This window comes from Cyanistes caeruleus, chromosome Z, assembly GCF_971803275.1.
Source record: "Cyanistes caeruleus chromosome Z, bCyaCae1.hap1.1, whole genome shotgun sequence".
Classification (NCBI taxonomy): Eukaryota; Metazoa; Chordata; class Aves; order Passeriformes; family Paridae; genus Cyanistes; species Cyanistes caeruleus.
This window is the reverse complement of record NC_141732.1, coordinates 38,700,645-38,720,566: the sequence shown is the minus strand read 5'-3', so window position 1 is coordinate 38,720,566 and position 19,922 is coordinate 38,700,645. Positions and strand designations below refer to the sequence as shown.

The 19,922-nt window shown below is 38.3% G+C and overlaps 1 protein-coding gene across 12 annotated transcripts in view; it reads right to left on the bottom strand.

Annotated features, from left to right (window-relative positions):
- CDC42SE2 (CDC42 small effector 2) overlaps positions 1-19,922 on the bottom strand; it is an 81,125-nt gene that overhangs the window by 32,623 nt on the left and 28,580 nt on the right. For 9 of the 12 annotated variants that reach the window (XM_086869441.1, XM_086869442.1, XM_086869449.1 and 6 more), the window contains one exon: positions 108-428. In XM_086869441.1, coding sequence (XP_086725567.1) covers positions 108-161 — 54 coding nt within the window. In that variant the 5' untranslated portion in view covers positions 162-428. Of the gene's footprint in view, positions 1-107; positions 429-14,252; positions 14,391-19,922 lie in introns of all 12 variants that reach the window. The other 3 variants (XM_086869446.1, XM_086869448.1, XM_086869447.1) reach the window with 1 other exon arrangement.

Genomic DNA, 19,922 nt, shown 5'->3' with positions numbered 1-19,922 from the left:
TTGGCCAAACAGCCTTAAAAAAAAAAAAAAGTAACATAAGAAAGCTAAAAAAAGGGAAAAATTTACTTAATTATATAAAACAAACCAGTGCCAATATTCATACTTACAGGCTGTGGCTGTTCTGCAATACAGCAGTTGAAACACAACCAAAACTCACTCATTGTTTACAGTCTGAAGTGGGAACACGGATGAAAAGCAGGACTCAATCTTTTTAAGTCTGTCTGCAGGTAGTAAGTTCTCTGAACAGGTTTATTTTTAATGGCTCCAATGTGAAAATCTTTTCTCTTGAGTTCTTCTCCCAAGACAAGTCAGTCCCAGTACAAAGAACTTGAAGGCAAAAAGTTATTTCAGAGTCTTCTTCTAGAAGGTTGATCCCCACACCAGAGAAATATTACGTGTGCTTCTTTGGTCCCTAGCGTTACATGAACCTGAAAAGAGAAGTACATTAATCAAAAAGAGACAAGATAAAGAACCTTAAGCTCAAAGCCAGCCACCCATACCACTGATTTCTTGGTTATACCCTGAACCACAGACTGAAGAGCCATTAGCAAACAAGTCACGTGCTTTTTTCTACAGTGACTACCAAAAGTGGTATATACCATGAATCCATGTAAGACTTACATTCCAGCTTTGGTTAGACTGGTATCAAGATAACTGATACCAAGAACTGGTGCCCAATCTTTTGGCAGTCATCTCAGCTTGTTTCTAACTTTAAAATGTCATTTCAGAAAGTGGTAATTGCCCATACACCCCTTTATGTTTCTTAGGGAATCATGCCTGTTAACACATCCTATTTCTCAATGGAAAAGCTACCCAGTCCATTCCCAGTGTGAGATTTAAATGGTATTTAAACTCAACCCTGCTACGCAATTGTCAATCAAAGGTATGCTGTCCTAAATATCAAAGAAACAAATACATTTCTGTATGTGTAAAATTTGCAAAATGGCTGGATCTGGTCAACACAATGTATTTTCCTTCCACCCTCTTCTACCCAATGCTTCATTTACAGTTGACTTTAAAATATGGTATTAGTTGTAGACCTTGAAAGGGTTTCCTTAAATCTCTAAAACTCCTCAAGTGGAACAAATGAGGCTCCAGATTCCAACCATTCCTTTGCTCAAATAACGTTTGTTGGTAAACCTCCATTCTGGTTTCTTTCAGTAGGAGTGCAATAAAAATTCCTGTGAGACTTCACTTATCTTGCCCCGTATCATAAACTTTACTTCCAGAGAAAGTGAGATAGTAAATATTGAGAAGTTTTTACAGGCATACGTCTTAATAATTCTTTCTACAACCGCATCTTCACTCACACAGACATTTTCACAATTATTATTCCTATGCAATTCCTCACAGGATGAAGTGGTTTGGAGGCTCCATGCAATGCACTAAACCATGCACACATATGTATATATACACACACACGTTCTGTGGCAGAGCAGCTCCACTTTGCTACCACCTTTATTTGTTCTCTACATGCCAAGCACATGAGCAAAGATGTTCCTCATTTACGGCATACATGCCAAGTCACTGCACTGTGTGGGGCCAAGACTAGCCAGGTGCCTTCCAGGACTACTGCCTACAACACACACAAAAAGAATACTGCAGAACCTTTCCCATAATATATCCAAAGCCTCTGGGAAGCTCTCACACTTCTCAGCTTTTAAGACACTAACTGAAGCTCTTTGAGAAATAAATGCATGTTGCAGTAACATCTGAATAGCAAAACCCCAGCTGAAGTACTTGAGCATCCTAGCTTTGAAATATCAATAGACAGTGTCAAAACTAGGTTTGTCTGCCTGTGTATGGCATTCCTGGCTTAAAGATCAGAATATGAAGGGGGGAATATGCTTTGCTTGGTTATCCTATTGCTAACACCATATAAAACAAAGCAATTTTATTAAACAGGATTCCTTGAGGGCAAGAAATAAACCAAAATAAGCAAACAACCCCTGCTCTAACAAAAATACTTCTATACAACATTTTGCTTGTCAGGCACTTAATAAAAAATGTCTTAGGATAGTGCTAACATGACATATTTTTACTACTTAAAAGACATTTTTCTTGCTTTAAAGATCACCATCTAAACCCCATGAATGAATCAACTGCAATAAAACAGGGGATTCAACAACCAGTAGTGTGAAATCCAAGCATGAAAATAAAAGTCTCTAAGGAAGTTCTCACTCCATAATTAAGTGGCTTCTCACCCATTTTCTCAATTATTCTGGTGACTGAAAATTCCATTAAGTCTGAATAGCAAGAGTAATGAAGAAAATCTTGACAGAAAAATACTCTGCTGTTCTCCCCAGGCTCAGAATTTGCATGCTACACAACTCTTTTCTAAATTTGATTCAGTATGTTACTAAATCAGAAGTAAAACACAGTTAATTGCTGTTAAGCATGTTAACATTTGACAGTTCTAGTCCAGTGTCTGTGCAGCTTATGTCTCCTTAAGACCTGGTTGATTTACTTCTAAGACAGATGTGAAGTTGTTCTGAAACACAGCAATGCATCCCCAACACTAGTTGTTCAGATTATGAAAAACTGAGAAATCAAATAGCATTTTGAAGTTTGACATACTGTAATCTGCCAGAGCAAGAAATGGGTATTTTGCCTTGGGCTTTTCCTGCTCTGCACGTGTCCCAATATTCTTATTTGTGACTCCTAAAATTATGATGCTTGTTGACTCCTCACAATCCTGGTGACAAAGACTGTAACTCACATATCAAATTCTTATTCTCACAGAGGGTTAACTTCGATCTGCCTATTACAACCAAGTACAAAAGACACGCACTGAAGGGCAGGGAGAGTCCTTTTGCTGGATCTTGAATTTTGTTGATCTGCCTCTGTGTTTGTTCACTGACAGCTGGCACACTCCTCCAGCTCACTGCAGCCTCAAGCGCTGTGCTGAAGCCCTGGGAACAAACCTGAAGGGCTTGTGTGGGCACCTGTGAGCCTGGAAAGCTCTTCCTGGTTACAGAATACCCAAGGGTGCAGGAGTCTTGCCCTACACAGCCACTCTCTGCACGCAGGACTTGTTACCTCCAGGACAGTCAAAACTGACTTCCTGCCTTATATCTAAAGCTTTTGAATGACAAAGCCAAGCTAAAGATTGTAAATAATCTCTTATTTCATATTTATTCCTAAAAAGACATTTTTAGTTCTATAGCCTGTAAAGTGCTACATTTGCCTTTAGTTTGGTGGCTCTGCAATCACTAACACTTTTTCAATCTGTTGAGTTTTAGTTAAAACACACAGTCGACACATCAGTGTGTCTGGAGAAACTAACATTAACTGAACCTCTTAAAAGGCAAACAAATGCTTAGCAGTATTTGTTAGAGCTCTGGAATTTCGTAAGCCTTCCCAGTCTGCTAAACAAAAGATTTTTACAGGGATCAAATTAATACAAATATCAGGTATAAATCTGTTGCACCAACATGAAAAGAAAAAGCAATTAAGCTGAAAGCAAAAAGGTGTATTAGTGACGTTATGTTAGTAGCAACACACTAGAATTTCTCCTACACTACCAGTTGTTTGTCTCAAGAACAGGTTGAAACAGGAAAATTCTGCTCCTCTTTTCCAAATTGCTGGTTATGAGGAAAGAAGGAAAGCAAAAGCCTCATAGTGCTACAGCTTCTAGCCGGGTAATTATGTAATATCAGCACACTAGCAATCTCATGGGAAATTGTTCCTGCAAAGCTTGAACTGCATCCCAAGCCTAGCTGCAACTAATGAGGTCTCAAAATATATGCAGTATTTCACATCTAGTTCTCTGCTTTTTCATAGGATTAAGATTTGAATCACAGAACCACAGAATGGCCTGGGCTGAAATGAACTTTAGAGATCATCTTCTTCCAGCATCCCTTCCATGGGCATACCTTCCACCAGCCCAGGTTTCTCAGGGCCCTATCCCACCTGGCCTGGAACACTGAGAGGGATGGAGCATTCACAACTCCCCTAGGCAATCTGTGCCAGTGTCTCACCCTGACTGTGCATCGCTTGCAGCACTGCTGTGTCTGTCTGTGCAGCCCTGACAGATGAAGAGCACTACAGAGGCTGAGGAACGCACTGCACGCTAACAGCTCTGCCACCCTTTGGTTTCACTCTTGGCCCAGTTTAAGGGGCTCAGAGCGGCAGAACAACGTAGAGCTCATACCAGAAAGACAAGACAATTCCACTGTCTGAACCAGAAATTTATCAGAGCGATGATTCTGAACTCTGAATGCAATTTAGAGTGCACTTAATGACTCACATTACAAAAACAGGATTATCACGCAATTTTATTGCATCTTACGGCTTTTATACCTTAGTTATGATATCAATTTCATAACATTTATAGAAATTCTAAGTATTAAGAAATCAAGACTTTTAAAAGAATACATTGTTTAAAAATTAAAGTGAAACACCAGTAAGCTAATTTTTGTTGCTCCAAGGTTTATTCCACAGTGGCTGGTCTCATGCAAAAACCAAAACTACTGCTTATTGTTAAATACCAGTCATAAAGGCAGTGGGAGCAAGTACTGCATTAATGAAGAGTGGGCAAAGCACATTTTGTTATAGTATCATCCATTTTTCTTACTAGAGCAGTATTAGCTTTTCTGTGAGAAATATACAGAGCAGTAGAGGAGGAAAGGTAAACCAAGAAATCAACCTTCCCTCTGAGCTTTTCACATTTGTTGATATAGAGCAGGTTAGACAGCCATAACTGATCCAAACAGGAATATGCACTATGCTGTAAAGAGTCAGTTAGAATAAAACTACTTACTAATTATACAGCTTGAGAACAGCCTGCTCTTTTTAAAAAGGCATCTCTATAGTTCCTTTTAAGGGTGAACTTTCTATATCCTTTGACTGTATACTGTTCACTGTGGCTTTAAACAGGAAATGTGGTAGCAACGCTCTTTGACAATCACTTGAAGCAAATAAAACCACAGGAAGAGAAAAAATAAAATACAGGTGTTAGCATCTGAATTTAACTAGGCTTGCTCCGAAGCTCAGACTACTATTTAAGGAGAATGGGGAAAAAAAAGAGTAAAAAAAAAAAAAAAAAAAAAAGTCATGAACAAAAATCATGCCATGCCACAGCATGTCATGACACAATGTGATGGGCCATAATAAGCACATGTAGGCACAAAGTCATGACCACTACTAGTATTCTAGTCTCAAGTATTTCATATAAAAAAACTTTATAGTTATTCTTACTATAGGAGATTCATCCCATGAAATACATGGGTGTTTTGATTTGGTTTTTTTTTGCCTTAAAGCCTTTGAAAAGCTATCATTTCTTTCAATCCTGCAAGCTGCAAGTAAAAAATTATAATTTCTGAGTGTATTTTTAAGACTCCTTTCACACTTTGCACTTTAGATTTCTATTGTAGCCACACTATTTCCTCTTGATGATAAATAAAGTCATGTGGCAACCTGAAATGAGGGGAGGAAAGGACTAAGGTGTGTCCAAACCAGGAGAGAGGCTGTGCTTGTGCACACTTCACGTACACTTATGTGTACGCTGTAGCAACCGGACAACACTCTCCAGCTCTCAAAGGAAGTGAGAAGTGTTTATTCATTTGCCAGCCTCATTTCTTGAAATCAAACAATCTACAAGAAGCAAGATGTTTGAAACAAAGACAACAGAGAGAAAGTTGCCTCCACTCAGGAATTTTGTATCAAAAACTTTATCTCATCAGGGCACTGAACTTACAGAAGCACTCTTCCTCCATTCCCCATGACAAGAACAGACACTTCTGTGCACTTTGACACTGATTTTAATGCAGCAATTATGTTTTGCACTTTCAAATCCTGAGAAACTTGAGCTCCAAGTAATTCCTGCCACACCACGTTCAATATCAACATAGCCTGAACTCAGGCTGAAATCTTTTTTTCATTTCCTCATAATCTTCCCATATCAATTCTGCCTTAGTGCCTCCCAAGTGCCTTAGGGTTTAGTTTCAATTCGTTTAACGATCTTCTTCAAAGTCTGAGTTAGATGTTCTTGTACATTTTTAAACCCTGAATACACATTTGACTCTGTAAAAAGTAATTTGTAATACAGTTTTGCACATTATTACTAAAGCAGTAAGACTATAGGGCTTGATTTTGGGATTACTGGCCATTTGGAGTAAATTCTTATTTTTTGCCCCCATTAATACTGAAAGAGTTTTCATTAGTACATTTCCTTAATCAACTTAGAAACAGGTTGTACATCAAATCAAGCGCAACACAAATGAATAGCCATAAACAATTACTATCATAAGAGCAATTTGCTTCCAAGTTAAAGGTTTGAAAGACTGATGAAAACAGGGGAATAGGATGAAGATAGTATTTATAGCTTACTTAAAGAAGACAGGTGAAATGATTGTTTTTAATTGTTGTTGGTAATAGTACAGAGTCTAACTTTGGGAACAATCACATGCTTCATTGGAACACCTCCAGTTTTTGTGCTTTCACTTTGTAGTTACCCATCACAAGCTCCACTGCAATAAATGTACCCACCTGGAATAATACATGGAATGGCAGTAAAAGATACAGGAAGGAAACCACAGCAAGTTTCTAAGGAGAACTAGGTTTTCTTTATCAGGCTGCTGATGGCATGAGAGGGAGCTGTAAAGAAGGGGACAGCAGGAAAGCACACAATTCTGTCAAGGAAAGAACAGCTCACCAGGTGTGATAGTAATCACATTTGCAAGTGCCAACTCTGACCTTAAAGCAGAAAGCCTTTAAACATTTTTACTTTTTTTTATTTTTTTTTTTTTTCACTCCCATCAGCAACTCAGCAGCTGCCTGTGTTTTACTCTTTAGCCCTTTAGTTACATTTATTTATTATAAGGATCCAGCCCTTGAAAGGTCCTTACTATTTAGTGCACAGAACCAACAAACGAGACAGTATCACCTTGTGACAAGGAAATTCTTCATATCCAGTTCCATTTCAAAGCTTCCTCCTGTCTTTAATTAAAAACTACTTTTGATACATATGAGTTCAATGCATCTTTTGGACACAGCCAATTCACAGCTCATACTATTCCCCATACTTACATGCCCATAGCAACCTACTTCTCTTGAAACCACAGTACTGAACATCCAAAAGTTCTGCACTATGAAAATACAGAGAGACTAATAGAAAACTAATCATCCGAAACTTTTTACTACATAACATGAAGGCAAACCAAAGATTTAATAAATACGTTATTTCCTACCTAAGACAGTCTAGGCATATTTTGGCCTACCTTCAAAAACAGTTATCTAAGAACAAGTAAAAAGCCCTTGAGAATTCACTCCTATGGTTTAGAAAATCTGATTTCATACTGACTTCCTATTTGCATTTAAAAAAACGCTGTTAGACAAAGTTTTAATTGGTCAATAACATTTCCTTCTTAAGTGGCAAGTCCTGTTGAAGGAAAAACAATGCTCTTTTCAGCCTGCCTTCTTGTTACTTCTAACAGGTAATACCAGTCATGGAATTAAAAAATAAAAAGGGCAAAGTAATGGTTCAAGGCAAACCGTCAACAACGTACCATTTCTGTAAAGAACGGAAAGAAAGAAACCCCTAAACAAACTAACCTTCCTGAAGAATGCCCAGCTATTACTTCAACAGTAATGATGGGGAATCTTCAACACTGGCATCCAGGGAGACTATAATTTTAAAATGAGTGCAGCATTAGAGAGAATGGAACAGTCTAGGCTTTTACCACATGGCAGACTATACAAGATACTGAAGGGACCCTCACATGTTATTAGTATGACAACAGATAAAAAGCATTACTCAGAGCATATATAATGTTCTCTTTTTGACGGGAAAGTAACACATCAAAGCAATTTCCAAGGGAAATTTGGGACAGAGGAAAGGAGTAAGCATGAACAAGAGAAGAAAAGGATCATTAAAAGTGCGAGAGTTCACAGAAGCAAACTCTTAACAGTACAGTAAGTATTTCATGTCAAAAAATATATCACTATCGCACCAATCTACTGCAGATTTTAACCAGCCATTGTAAAACAGCACTGCAATGCAAGTCTGATGTTGTACCTAAGGACTTTTTAATGCACTTCAGTAAATTATTGCTGTCACTTCTGTTGTCCCAAATGCCTGGTGCAGAATGCCAATTTACACACCGAGACAAGAGATTTCTATTTTTTTTAATTTTAATTTGTGCAAAGTATGAGGTAGGTGGCAACCCACAAAAGGCTGGCTCCCAGATCATCAAAACTTTACACCATTTATACATTTCAGCAAATGAAGAAACCACAGTTCATTGGCTACAAGTTACACAGTTCTCTTTAATTGGTATTACACCTTCTGCCGGTTAAATGATTCTCATGCTAAGTAGACCACATGCTCAGACTTTCTCCTGAGTCAGTAGGTTTCTTTAGTTGGTGGTCCCTGTCTCCCTCTGCCAGAATCACTTTTTACCCAGCTGGAGCTGGTCTCAGCACAGTTGCTGTGTTTGCTTTATTAGTTTCTTCCTTATCTTAGGAGCTGCACCAAAAGTCCTTGAGGCACATAAATTTTGCCTTGTTTTTGTCCACTATCAGCAGAACATTCTTCTCTCCAAGTTCTGTCAACCTCCCCCTGGGTCTGAGATCACAGAAAAATGTCAAAGCCTAAATCTTAACAAGAAAATTCTGCTTACAAGTGATTTATCTAATACCTGGACATCACTTCTTTATCTCCCACTCAAGTACAAAACAATTACAAGACCAAGTGCAGTAAGCAAAAGCAGTCTCGCATTTTATGGGACTAGGTAAGTCAATTTCACTCTGAAATTCCACCCCATAAAAACAGCCAGGATTCACACATGGCCACCTGAAAAGCCAGATGAATCATCTCTCTTTAAGTCCGCCTTGGCATGTGACAACACGTGTTTCAAATGGGAGGAGTGCATCCTGCATCAGTGAGATGTCTCTGCTTAAACTTTCAGTTCCACAGCTTGCAAACGAAACAGAAGTAGGTTTTGGTTCAAAGTGTGACAGAATTGCAGAATTTTAATCTGCTGTCATTTAAGGTCTTATCAGTTATTAATATTGGTTCTCTAACCCTTTTATAATTTAGTATTAGCTCATTTAGGTAACTTGAACTCTGTGTATGCATCCACATGTAGGCACATGGGAGATGGCTTAAAAGACAAAATCACATTTTCAAAGATACCGATGCCTTAAGTTGTAGGTTTTGTATTTTTCATATTCTGTGCTGCCTAGGTGTGTAGTTTTGAGCTTTATATTAAGTGTTAGTGAGCTCTCTTCACATAGTAGGCAGACAAAACAATTCCTTTTCTGGCTTAATACCAAGGACAATCATTACAAGTTTCAGGCCCAAAACCATGAACAACTGAAGGCGGACTGAACAGATCAAACAAGAAGAATGGGACTTCACAACCTGAAGCTATGACTGGACAATTAACCCCAATATGCAGATGGCCCAAAACTTAAAAAATGTGAAGCCTTGTGACCAGTCATCCATTTTGTGACCACTTTGGGTCCATCTTGGGAGTAGCCCTGGCCAGGCCCTTGTAACTACCCAAAGCGTATCCTTTAAGGCTTTTTAATAAACACCTACTTTATTCTTAACTGTGTCTAGCCCCTGTTCTAGGTCAGCCTTCTTAAGGCACCAATGCAAGCTGTGGTGACTCTAGAGTAGAAGTGCAATTTAGGACCTCTGGAGAAGGTACTCAGAAGCTATAGGCAGAGGCCTGTGAGTTTGTTCAGTCCTGTTTTTCAAGTGTAGCGATTCCCAAGAAGCGTAACACTCTCTTGTTACTGCCCAGTGTACTGTACTTTCAGAACTCATTTAAATGACCACCCTGCAGCTTAATACAGGTGACATCTGTTGGCTTCAACTCCTACCACTGTTACTGTTTGCTCATTTGAAGAGCACTCACACAAGAACCACACATACACAAGTCTAAATTAGGCTTTGACTGGTCTGAAGTGGTATCAGTTTTTCCTGACTAGACACTTGAGAACAGTATATTAAACACTTGGTTTATTCTACATGGAGTCCATCTTCAGACAGAAAACAGTGCAGAAATGCCAACCAAGTTCAGCAGAAAAAGCAGGATGTAACTGGGGCATACGGCAGAGCCAGAAATTTTAGAACTTGTGAGAGGTGGCAAATGCTAACTGAGCCTGTCTAGATTTTGTGCTAAAGCATGGGGAACAGCACCAGTAGAGCCACAAGGCAAGTCTCAAAGAATGCTCTAGTCAGAAACCTGCATCCATGTAAAAATCCTTGCCATAGCATTACCTGTGGTTTCAGACCAGACCACGTGGAGAAGAAGAAAACTGGTAAAATGCTTGGCTTTTTCCTATTCTCCATCAATAGCCAGAGATTAACTAGCACATTAATATATAACACACAGTACACAGTGATGCCTAGACAGGAGGGTCAAGTTTCATCTTTTTCTAGCAGTGTACAGCAATAAATGGTTTTTTTTCCCCTGCCTCGACATTTCTTAAGTCACTTAAGGGAAAGGAAAATCCAGACATACCTATAGCAACAAAGAAATCTGGTCCAAGTACCATAATTTAAGCATGTCATAATGCATGTAAGAGTGTCCTAATTCTGCAACACTTAAAAAAGTGCCAAGAAAACGATGAACTGAAACACAGCTCCTGAGAAGCACACACACAGAGCTTCTATGCCTCCACAGCACAGAAAACCCCTTTCAGCCACTTCTACACACAAGAAACCTGCTAAATACTGTGAGTGCATGCACATGTCCATACAAAGCCACACACATAACCTACAATTAGTAACTGCAGCAATCATAAAGTATTTAATTCCTATGGCTAAGGCTGTCATGCTGTATCCAGCAAGCATGAAAACCACCAACCAGAAAGCTAATAAGCTTTTACCTCTGCAGACTTTAGACAGCCTGCCTATACTAAGGAGAACAGCTATAAACAGAAAAAAAGTTTCTAGGAGCACCTGGTAAAAAAAAAGTAAAAAAAAATTAATATATTAGTGTTGCAGTCAGTATGAAATAACATTTTTCAGGTCAACAGCATATTTTGGTTTTTTTGCTGGAAGGAACACTCATTTTTCAGAAGAGAATGAAATCTAGAAAAGGGAGAAAAATCAGAAACTCTTCTGATTTTTTTATACACACAGTTGCTCACACTAAGACGTTACTCATGCACAGAGTTACACCTCATTACAAGCAATAACACCAGTATCTACACAGGGTCGTTTATCATAGAAGAAATACTGTAATTCACAAAATATCTTCTTTTGTGACTGTCTTCAAATTTCAGCTTGATCCAGATAATGCATATTAATTAAAAGGAAGTAGTGCTCTATGCTTCTCCCTTTCCCAAACTGAAATTCACTGCAAATGATCCTTAGTACTGAGTTGAATTTGAGTATTTGCTTTACTCTTTAAAATAAGTACTTTACCACAGAGAGTTTTTGCTGCCTACACTGATAAAAATGTTTACCTCCACAGAGTATGAAAAAAATGTAACTACAAACAAAATCTTAAAAGTCCTCATTGACTTTAATTTTGTGACAGATAGATGCTTACTAATTTTTTGGTTGGAGCTCAAGTTTGTTGTTTGGCAAGTCCGTGATGGATGAACCCATTCTGAGTCAAGAATACTTTGATTCAGACATCATCAACAAGAAGGATTGAGTGAAGTCAGTGCTGCTGAGCAGAATTCTGCTAGGCCCTATCTTTACAGGAATGAAGGAATCTAGGCCATGTTTTACCACAAGCTAACAGAAGCAGTCTGAGCTCACTGTTATCTTCTCCAAGCTGAACAAACCAAATCATCCTAACTACTCTTCGGAATTCTTGCCCTCAGGACCTACCACCATCTTGGGCACCTTCACTCTCTAACAGCTTTATGTCCTTAAACTGTGGCACCCAGAACTGCCCCCAGCACTGGCGGTGAGGCTGCCCAGTGCAGAGCATGGCAGGACAATCTCCTCCCTTGCCCAGCTGTGATGCTGTGCCTGATGCCCCCAGCATACAGCTGGCCCTCCTGGCTGCCAGGGCACTGCTGGCTCACGTTCATGTTCAACTTGCCATAAAACCAAGCCCCAGATCTCTTTCCAACTCTCGTTCTGGATGGCTGCTTTTCAGACTCTTGCTCTCCAGCTTGTACATTCAAGCAGTATTACGTTGGATCAGATGCAGAATCTGGCATTTGCTCATTTTACGTTTCATGTGGCTGGTGATTGCCCAGGTCCCTCGTCTATCCTGATTTCTCTGCAGGCCCTCTTCACCCTCAAGGGAGTCCACAGCTCCTTTTAATATAATTGATAAAGTTACTTCATATAACACAAGTTACTCAATACCTGCATTCAGACCATTTTTTAAAACACTTAAGTGCACTGTTCCTTAGATGGAGCCCTGTGGAACCTCACCAGTGACAGGTCACACCAGTCTGATGTCACTCCATGCACTGTAACCCTTTGTGCCTGACCCATGAGCCAGCTGCTCACCCATCACATGAAGCACTCACAGCTGAGTGCTGGACATTTTCTCCAGAAGGGTCCTGAGAGAGACAGCATCAAAAGCTTCACAGAAATCCAAAAAGATGACATCAACTGGGTTCTCTCGGTCAACTGGGTAGGTTACCTTGTAAAAGAAAATTAAGTTTGGCAAACAGATCCCCTCATGAACTCATGCTGGTTGTGATCAATGACTGCATTGTCCTTAAGATATTTTTCAGTAACTCCCATACCATGTACTGAAGTGAGCCTGACAGGCCTGTAGTTACCGGTCCTTCTCACCTTTCTTGAAAATTGTGTTAAATCACTTCTTACTTTGCATTAAATTACTACTTAACTGATTACCATTTGATTTCCATTCAACCATTGATTAATAGTAATTTGGTCTCCATGTAATCACTAATAAAAGCCTTTTAGTTAACATTATAATCATGACTTCTCTTAGTTCACCTGCCACATGGCATTTTATACACCAGACAATATGAACAACTTTACCAAATAAAGTTCAATCATAAGTTATTAAAATTTAGAAAAATAAAATAGGAAAACAGGTAGACATGTCCGGTTTTAAGCCCAAAAGACACTATGCCATCTTTTCTACATATGTAGAAAAATAACCAAGTACATATAGTCAACTTAAAATAAAAACACATGGTGCACAAATTTTCAACACTTCAATGCAATTTCATTGAAGATACCAGAATTATTGACCTAGTTAAGAAACAAAGGGCTATACAAAAAAGGGAGTTTCAAAATGTTCCATAAACACTCTAACAAAGTATGTATTCTCAGCAGAACAGTTACTGCTGTTCTGCAATCTGAACCCAAAGGAAACTAGATGATCTCCTCAGAAATGGGCTGCCTATCTTGCCAAGGAACACTGACTTGTGTTCCCTGTGTACCCACAGAAAGGCCATCACTGTTGAAAGTGTCCATTTGGGAAACATCCTGTGGATAATATCTCAGTGCCAGAATAAAACTCACCTGGAGTTCTACGGCCAGTGTTAAACCACTGCAATCCTCAAACAGCTTGACTTTCACAGGAAACACCCACATATACAGTAGTGTATGGCTTACCTACACTGACAGGTATCCAGGGAAAGGAAAACCTAGAATCAATGTGTCAAAGCTACAAGTCATTTTTCCTACAAGCTTTAAGTTACCTTGCTCATATCTTAAATGGATTCATTTCAGCTCCTGAAACTGAAAGCTGCTGACAAAGCCATAAGCAACTTACAGTACTTGTTCACTAAATATGGAAGAAATCTTACATATCTCAATTCTTAGCTTCTCACCATAAGGAAGTAAATAGATAATGTGAAAAGCCAAATAACCCCGGGATGACACTATTTGAACTTTGCAGTAAGAAATATTAACTTCAAAATTGTACTGTCATACAGACATTTCTGTAGACAGAAAATACAAGCAGCATCCTCTTGAAAAACAGGCATATTCTCAAATAGGATATAATTTGATAGATGTAAATTCAGACTGCCAACAATACACTAATAAATTGCAGGTTATCCCATGCCACAAACTGTCCTATCTTATCCAAGAGCCTACTAAACAAATGTGTTTAAATATGCTTCATAGCATAAAAAAAATGCTCTTCTTCATTCTGAGTTTTGGGATTTGTTTCATAAAAACAAAAAATCAACCATGCTTCAATTTCTTGAGCTGTCAAAACCCCATGCTACGAAATAAATTGTGAAAAATATTATTTATCAACTGAAGAACCCTCTGTTCTCTGTGATGCCGAGTATTTGCTGTATATTACATTAATAAGCATGAGAGGACTGAGACATTATACCTGGGCAATTCCTGCTTTGTTCCTCAGAACACAGCCAAAGAAACTTTCCAGGATGCATCTGGATTCAGCACGTGGTCTCTTGCCTGACCTCAACAACTTTTTTGGAAGTGTCTGTTTCACCATTAGCTTCAAAGTTTTCTGTGAAACAGAAGCATTTGGTTTGCTTACAATCTGGGCTGCGTGACAGCAGGGGACAATAATGAGATCAACAGGTACACAGGAGAAGATTTAGGGGCCAAGGGTGCAGCCACTGGGCACACAGCTGGCTGCAGACTTCACCCTGGGAAGTGAGCCCTGGATCAGGGATCTCACACAACTTTCCAACCCATGTGGGGGTAGGCTACAGCCTCATGGATGTTATGTACCTCTGCAAGCACCCTCAGTGCAGGTAGCTGACATTTTTAAATCTTAAGGGGAAAATAGATGGATATGTAGATTACTAAGGTTTTATTTTTCTCCCCATAAACACAATCTGATTCACCTGAATTACATTTATTCATTCATTCTGACTACAGAAGTACTTCAGCCAGCTGGCTTTGATGTACTCATGCATCTGCTCTTAGTTCTCTTTCTTAAAAATTATTTCTGTTTGCTCTGAAGTGCATTTTGCACAGAAACACCCTGTTATTTCTTTCCCAATGTATTCCAGCCTAAGCTCACATCACACAATTATATTCACTGAAGACAGAACATGATATTCGCAAAGCTGAGTCATGCCAGCTACTAAATACAACATCTTTTAAAGAGGGTTTAAATAACACGAGATTTGTTTTTATCAATTAATTCAGGGACCGTGAAGGTAAACTCATAACCTTATTGTTGGTAGAAGATGCTTTCTGTATGCTAAAGCTCAACTCACAACAAAGTTACCTGCTTCTCGTTTCTGTAGAGTTAAAGAAACTCTATATCGTGCCCATGTTCAGAAACAGAAGTTGTAACTGCAGAGTCAAACAGAGTGCTTGTGCTGTCTGGAGTCTTGATTATACCCCAATTTCATTAAACAAAAATTACCAAGGTGCCCAGCTCTCCTAATCATGTTCATTTTTCTTGGATTGATCAGAGAGTTCTATGCTGAATTAATAAGTAACTACCACAATTAGTAAGTAACTAACACAAGAAGTTCTCAAAAAATCTTAACCACACAAAAAAGCCCACAAAGAACCACATCACAATCCTCCCTGCCCCCAAATATAAGGGTATTTAATGATTTAGCACAAGGCCAGATAGCATTTGCTGCTTAATTCCTTTTAGCTTTCAGTTAGTCATGTTCCTACACTACTTCTGCCTTTTAATGTCTGAACACATTTACAGGTTAGAGACCAATTTATTAACCAAAAAATCAGAAAATATATTCTGGAAAGGGGGGAAAAAAGAAGGCAATGCAAACACACTGCATATGAGACTAGATCTGCCCATGCTTACATACAGTATGCCTATAGAAAAGGTAGGTGTATAGTTGTCTGAGATGTGATTTCATACATAATCATTGCACCACACTTCATCCACATCCCATGACGGCACCTCTGGAGATGCCAAGTGTGGCTGTATCTGAGGGAGCTGACTTGCACATGCAGAGCAGTGATAGGGGAAAAGCCAGAAAGCTACTACAAAAAAAAACAAACAACATTTCCTGAAGCATTTTTTCTAAATTGACAACAGTCTCAGTAGGCAAGTACTGGAAATTTCAGCACGTTATTTAGTGGGGGAAGAAATGAAAAAAGTTCTTGATGTATGTTAAAAAGCTACATTACCAAAAAAAATTGATTCAGTAATGATTCAAAGTCTTGGCCAATACTTTGATAAATAATACCAAGCATGTAAGCAGCCTGTAGTTTTTTCCCTGAACTTCCTACATTCCCAGCATTCTAATACAGGCATGATTTATCATCTTAGATCCAGTGACTTCTTTGATATAATTTGTGATACCAATTTTGAGATAGGATTGTCACTGCCAAGGCTGGTAGTTACCATAAAAAAACCATCATGCATATATATAAGGATCTTTGAGTATAAGCAATTGTCATTAATTCTATTTCTAGTATTTGACAGGAATTAGGTGCTAAAACCAAACAAAAAAATAAACAGGAGGCTCATGGAAGGTATAGGCTTTAAAGAAGTCTCCTGACTCTTCCTCTTTATGTATGTGGGAAACTAAGGCATGCAACAATTGCACTGTAAGATAGCCAAGGACATTCATAGTCAACTTGCTGTAAGCACACACATTTCCACCATTTTAAGGATTTCAGTGTGCATCTCCTCACCGAGGTGGGGCACAGAAACTGCTTTCAGATGTTTTCAACGACAAAAGACCCTTTCAAAAGGCAAACAAATATCTATTAATTTTTTTAATTCTGTATGCTAATTTTTAACAATTTTATGAACAGACATAACAAAAGTAAAATATGTTACTTTCTCTTAGAAAGCAACTGTTATTTGCCTCATCAAAAGTTCTTCATTGAGTAGTATGCCTTGAAAAAAAACTGTGCTACTGATTATTTTAATCTGTGATGGTTTTAAAAAGAACTCCACACATCTTCCTTGGTATCTGCTTTCATTGCATTCTAGCAATACAATTACAAAGACAGTCATAAAATTTCACTACAAAATCACATTATTTTTGAAGGGAATCTTTTCACCTATACAGTTTTACTGCTCAGAACACAGGTAACAAGTGATCCTCTGCATGTCTGGCAGTAACACATGTTGCTCCTCAGTTAACATAATTTTAAAGGAAGACTAGGTTGAATCCTTCTTTAGGTGGAAAGACTGACTGAAGTAAGGAAATATAATATATGCAGTTGCTGCAGTCTCCATGGAAACTACTTCTCTACTAGACAGGCTAAACTACAGCATCCACATGGCGAGTTGAGAGTATATACTTACCAAGTTTTAGGTACTCTTAGTAGTGTCATTCCCCTTATGTCAATCTCGTGCATTTATAAAACCTCTGCAGTATCCTCAGCAGCTCTTTGACAAAACTCGTTGTACAACCACCTAACAAACCCCTAATGGATACAGCGAGTCTGTTCTTCAGGTAGCACCAATAGGTACACAGTTGTTAGAGTTATCAACGCTTACTTTCCAGGTACACACCAAACAAAACAAAACAAAAACAAACAAACAAAAACAACAACAAAAAAGCGAAAGTAGATTTGTTGTCTTCACTACAGGGAGGCAGCAATACAGGACTATAACTGTGCCAGGTAACACTTATATCTCACTGTTTACTAATACAAGGGTTTGCACAAGTCACTAGAATTTTGTGCTCTATTTTGAAAGGATTCTCATATGACAGGATTTTAAAATGCCTCATTTTTTTCTCAAGATACAGACATTACACTTACATCTTGAGATTATGAGTAAGAGTCAAAAGCCTTGTGAGACAATTTGCACAAGAAAACAAGCTAAAGAAACAAAACACAATTTGTAAAACAACCTTGGGTACTACTGCTGACCTACTGAAGTTACCAAACAAACTAATGACATCCTGTTTTCTGATGGATGTATTTGCTAGAACTGCATTTCTTTGCATAATTCTCTCTCCTAAGCATTATTAAGTTGAAAGTATATTTTTAAAACAACAAATCAATATATAGTTAAGTCATTGGTTAATTTGTGGCCACTAACATGATTGTACTGGTTTGTATTTACCAGAATGTTCAGTTCTCTTTTGTTTGTTTGGAGTTTTTGTTTTATTTTATTAACTAAGAAGCAGAAAAAACCTCCCTGGAGTTTGAAACTTCATTGTGTAGATAAATGCCAGATAATATAAACATAGCCTGCTTTGGAATTTCTAGTTACAAGAAGAAACAGTGACAAATGGACAGGTGTGCTTCCCCTCTGTAAAGGCCTCCACACCACCATTAATCAATACTCTAAACAAAGAGACATTAAAGTAATAATTGAAGATCTTGAATCTCTAGTCCATTCGTTTAATTCATTTTTTTTAATGCCAATTGAAGAAAACAAATGATGCAGTATCCATTAGTGCCTTTAGAAAGTTATTTGGATGATTAAACCATCCTAAGTCTGAAAAATATGCCCCTTCATCTCCGCATCGTTCACAAACACTTTCTCATCTAACCTCCTCCCCTTAACTTTTTCCCCCTCTTTCTCAAAGAACATTTTCTCGACACTACCTCCTCACTTTTAAAAAGGCAAGATACAGGAAGAATTACAAATAAGCGTCTAGAAACTGTGCCTGTTGGAGAACTAGTGCATCACTAGCCTTTTACTATCATTTTCATTACGTATGACATTCCAAGTAAAGACATACAACACACTGCTTTATTTTAAAACAATTTAACCAAGGCTTTGTAGTAATTTTCCCTATTTCACAATTTACCTTGACATTTTTGCCGTGGATGCATTCCATATGTTTTGAGTTTTCAATAAAATTAATCATTTTATAAAATGAATAAATATTCTGTTGTTCTTGTCTACATATCTAGCTTCCATAGAATCATCGAACTGGTACAGCTCAAATCTCAAAGAAATAAAGATGCTAGAGTTACTTTGGGAAAAGCGACCCCCACACTACCAGGCATATTCCTCAAGATACTTGCACTAGTATGATGCTGTTAAGGTTGAAACTACTGTTGGAACTGTGTGTAACTTTTATCTTTCTGCTGGTATTTCAAACAAACAAAACAACTGCCCTCAAGGTGTGTCAAGCTACACAATTCTCAGTCTCTAGAGCTTTCCCTTTTGTGCTGTCTCTGTTCTTCTTCTGCACTGTGAAGTAAGCATGTTAAATCCTGGGGACAGTAGGGGCAGGAGCAAAAAGTTGGAAAACAAAATAGAAAGAACAAGACAAGCAGCCCTTTCATGCTGTGTTCACCTCTTTATGCAGTGATGGTGAAAAAGAGCCATTGAAAGAGAACTAGGTTCTTCTTGCTATGGAGTCCTTTTATACTTACATTCCAACAACTTCTGTTAATAGAGGAACCTGTGCTTTTTGCTTCTGCTCCTGTTGTCCAGGTCTCCACACTAGCCCAAAAAAGCCTTCAGACACTTCTCTTACCTACTTCTTGCTTTCTCTTCTTTCTCAAGAATATCAGTACGTCTCTCCTCCACTGAACACAAGTGGCAAGAAAAAATCATCCACTAAATATTAAATTCTGTACTGGTCAAAATAGTATCTACTTACAGCAGGTGTTATCAGCATGAAATAAAACCTTATTGCTGTGGCAGTAAGTGATGGCACATCATTGAGGTTACATTCTTTTCCCCATTATGAGCACTTCAATTTGGCCATCACATTATCTGGAAATATTTGCTTATCCACATTGAATGAACACTTTGAAGTACAAAGACCCAGCTCTGGAAAATTTGTATGGCAGGAAGGAAAGGGAAGAAATGAGATTATTTATAGGAAAACATGTTTGAAAACAGTATCAGCACTTGTGATACAGATCAGAGACGTACTGTCTCCAAGCAATCTCTCTTGCATTATTTTATTTAGTTACCTGCTGGCAAACAGGTAAGAAAGGTAAAGGAAATACACACGCACCATACTTCCTCCTAGTTCCCAACCTTCTGACCTAAGAAGAAAGTGAAGCATAAAAAGAGAACAATGTTTTGACCATTGTATTTCTTGTGCCAAAACAATCACAAGGCATGGAGTACTTCTGCTGACAACCTGAAAAGTCCTGAATAACAAATGTGAAG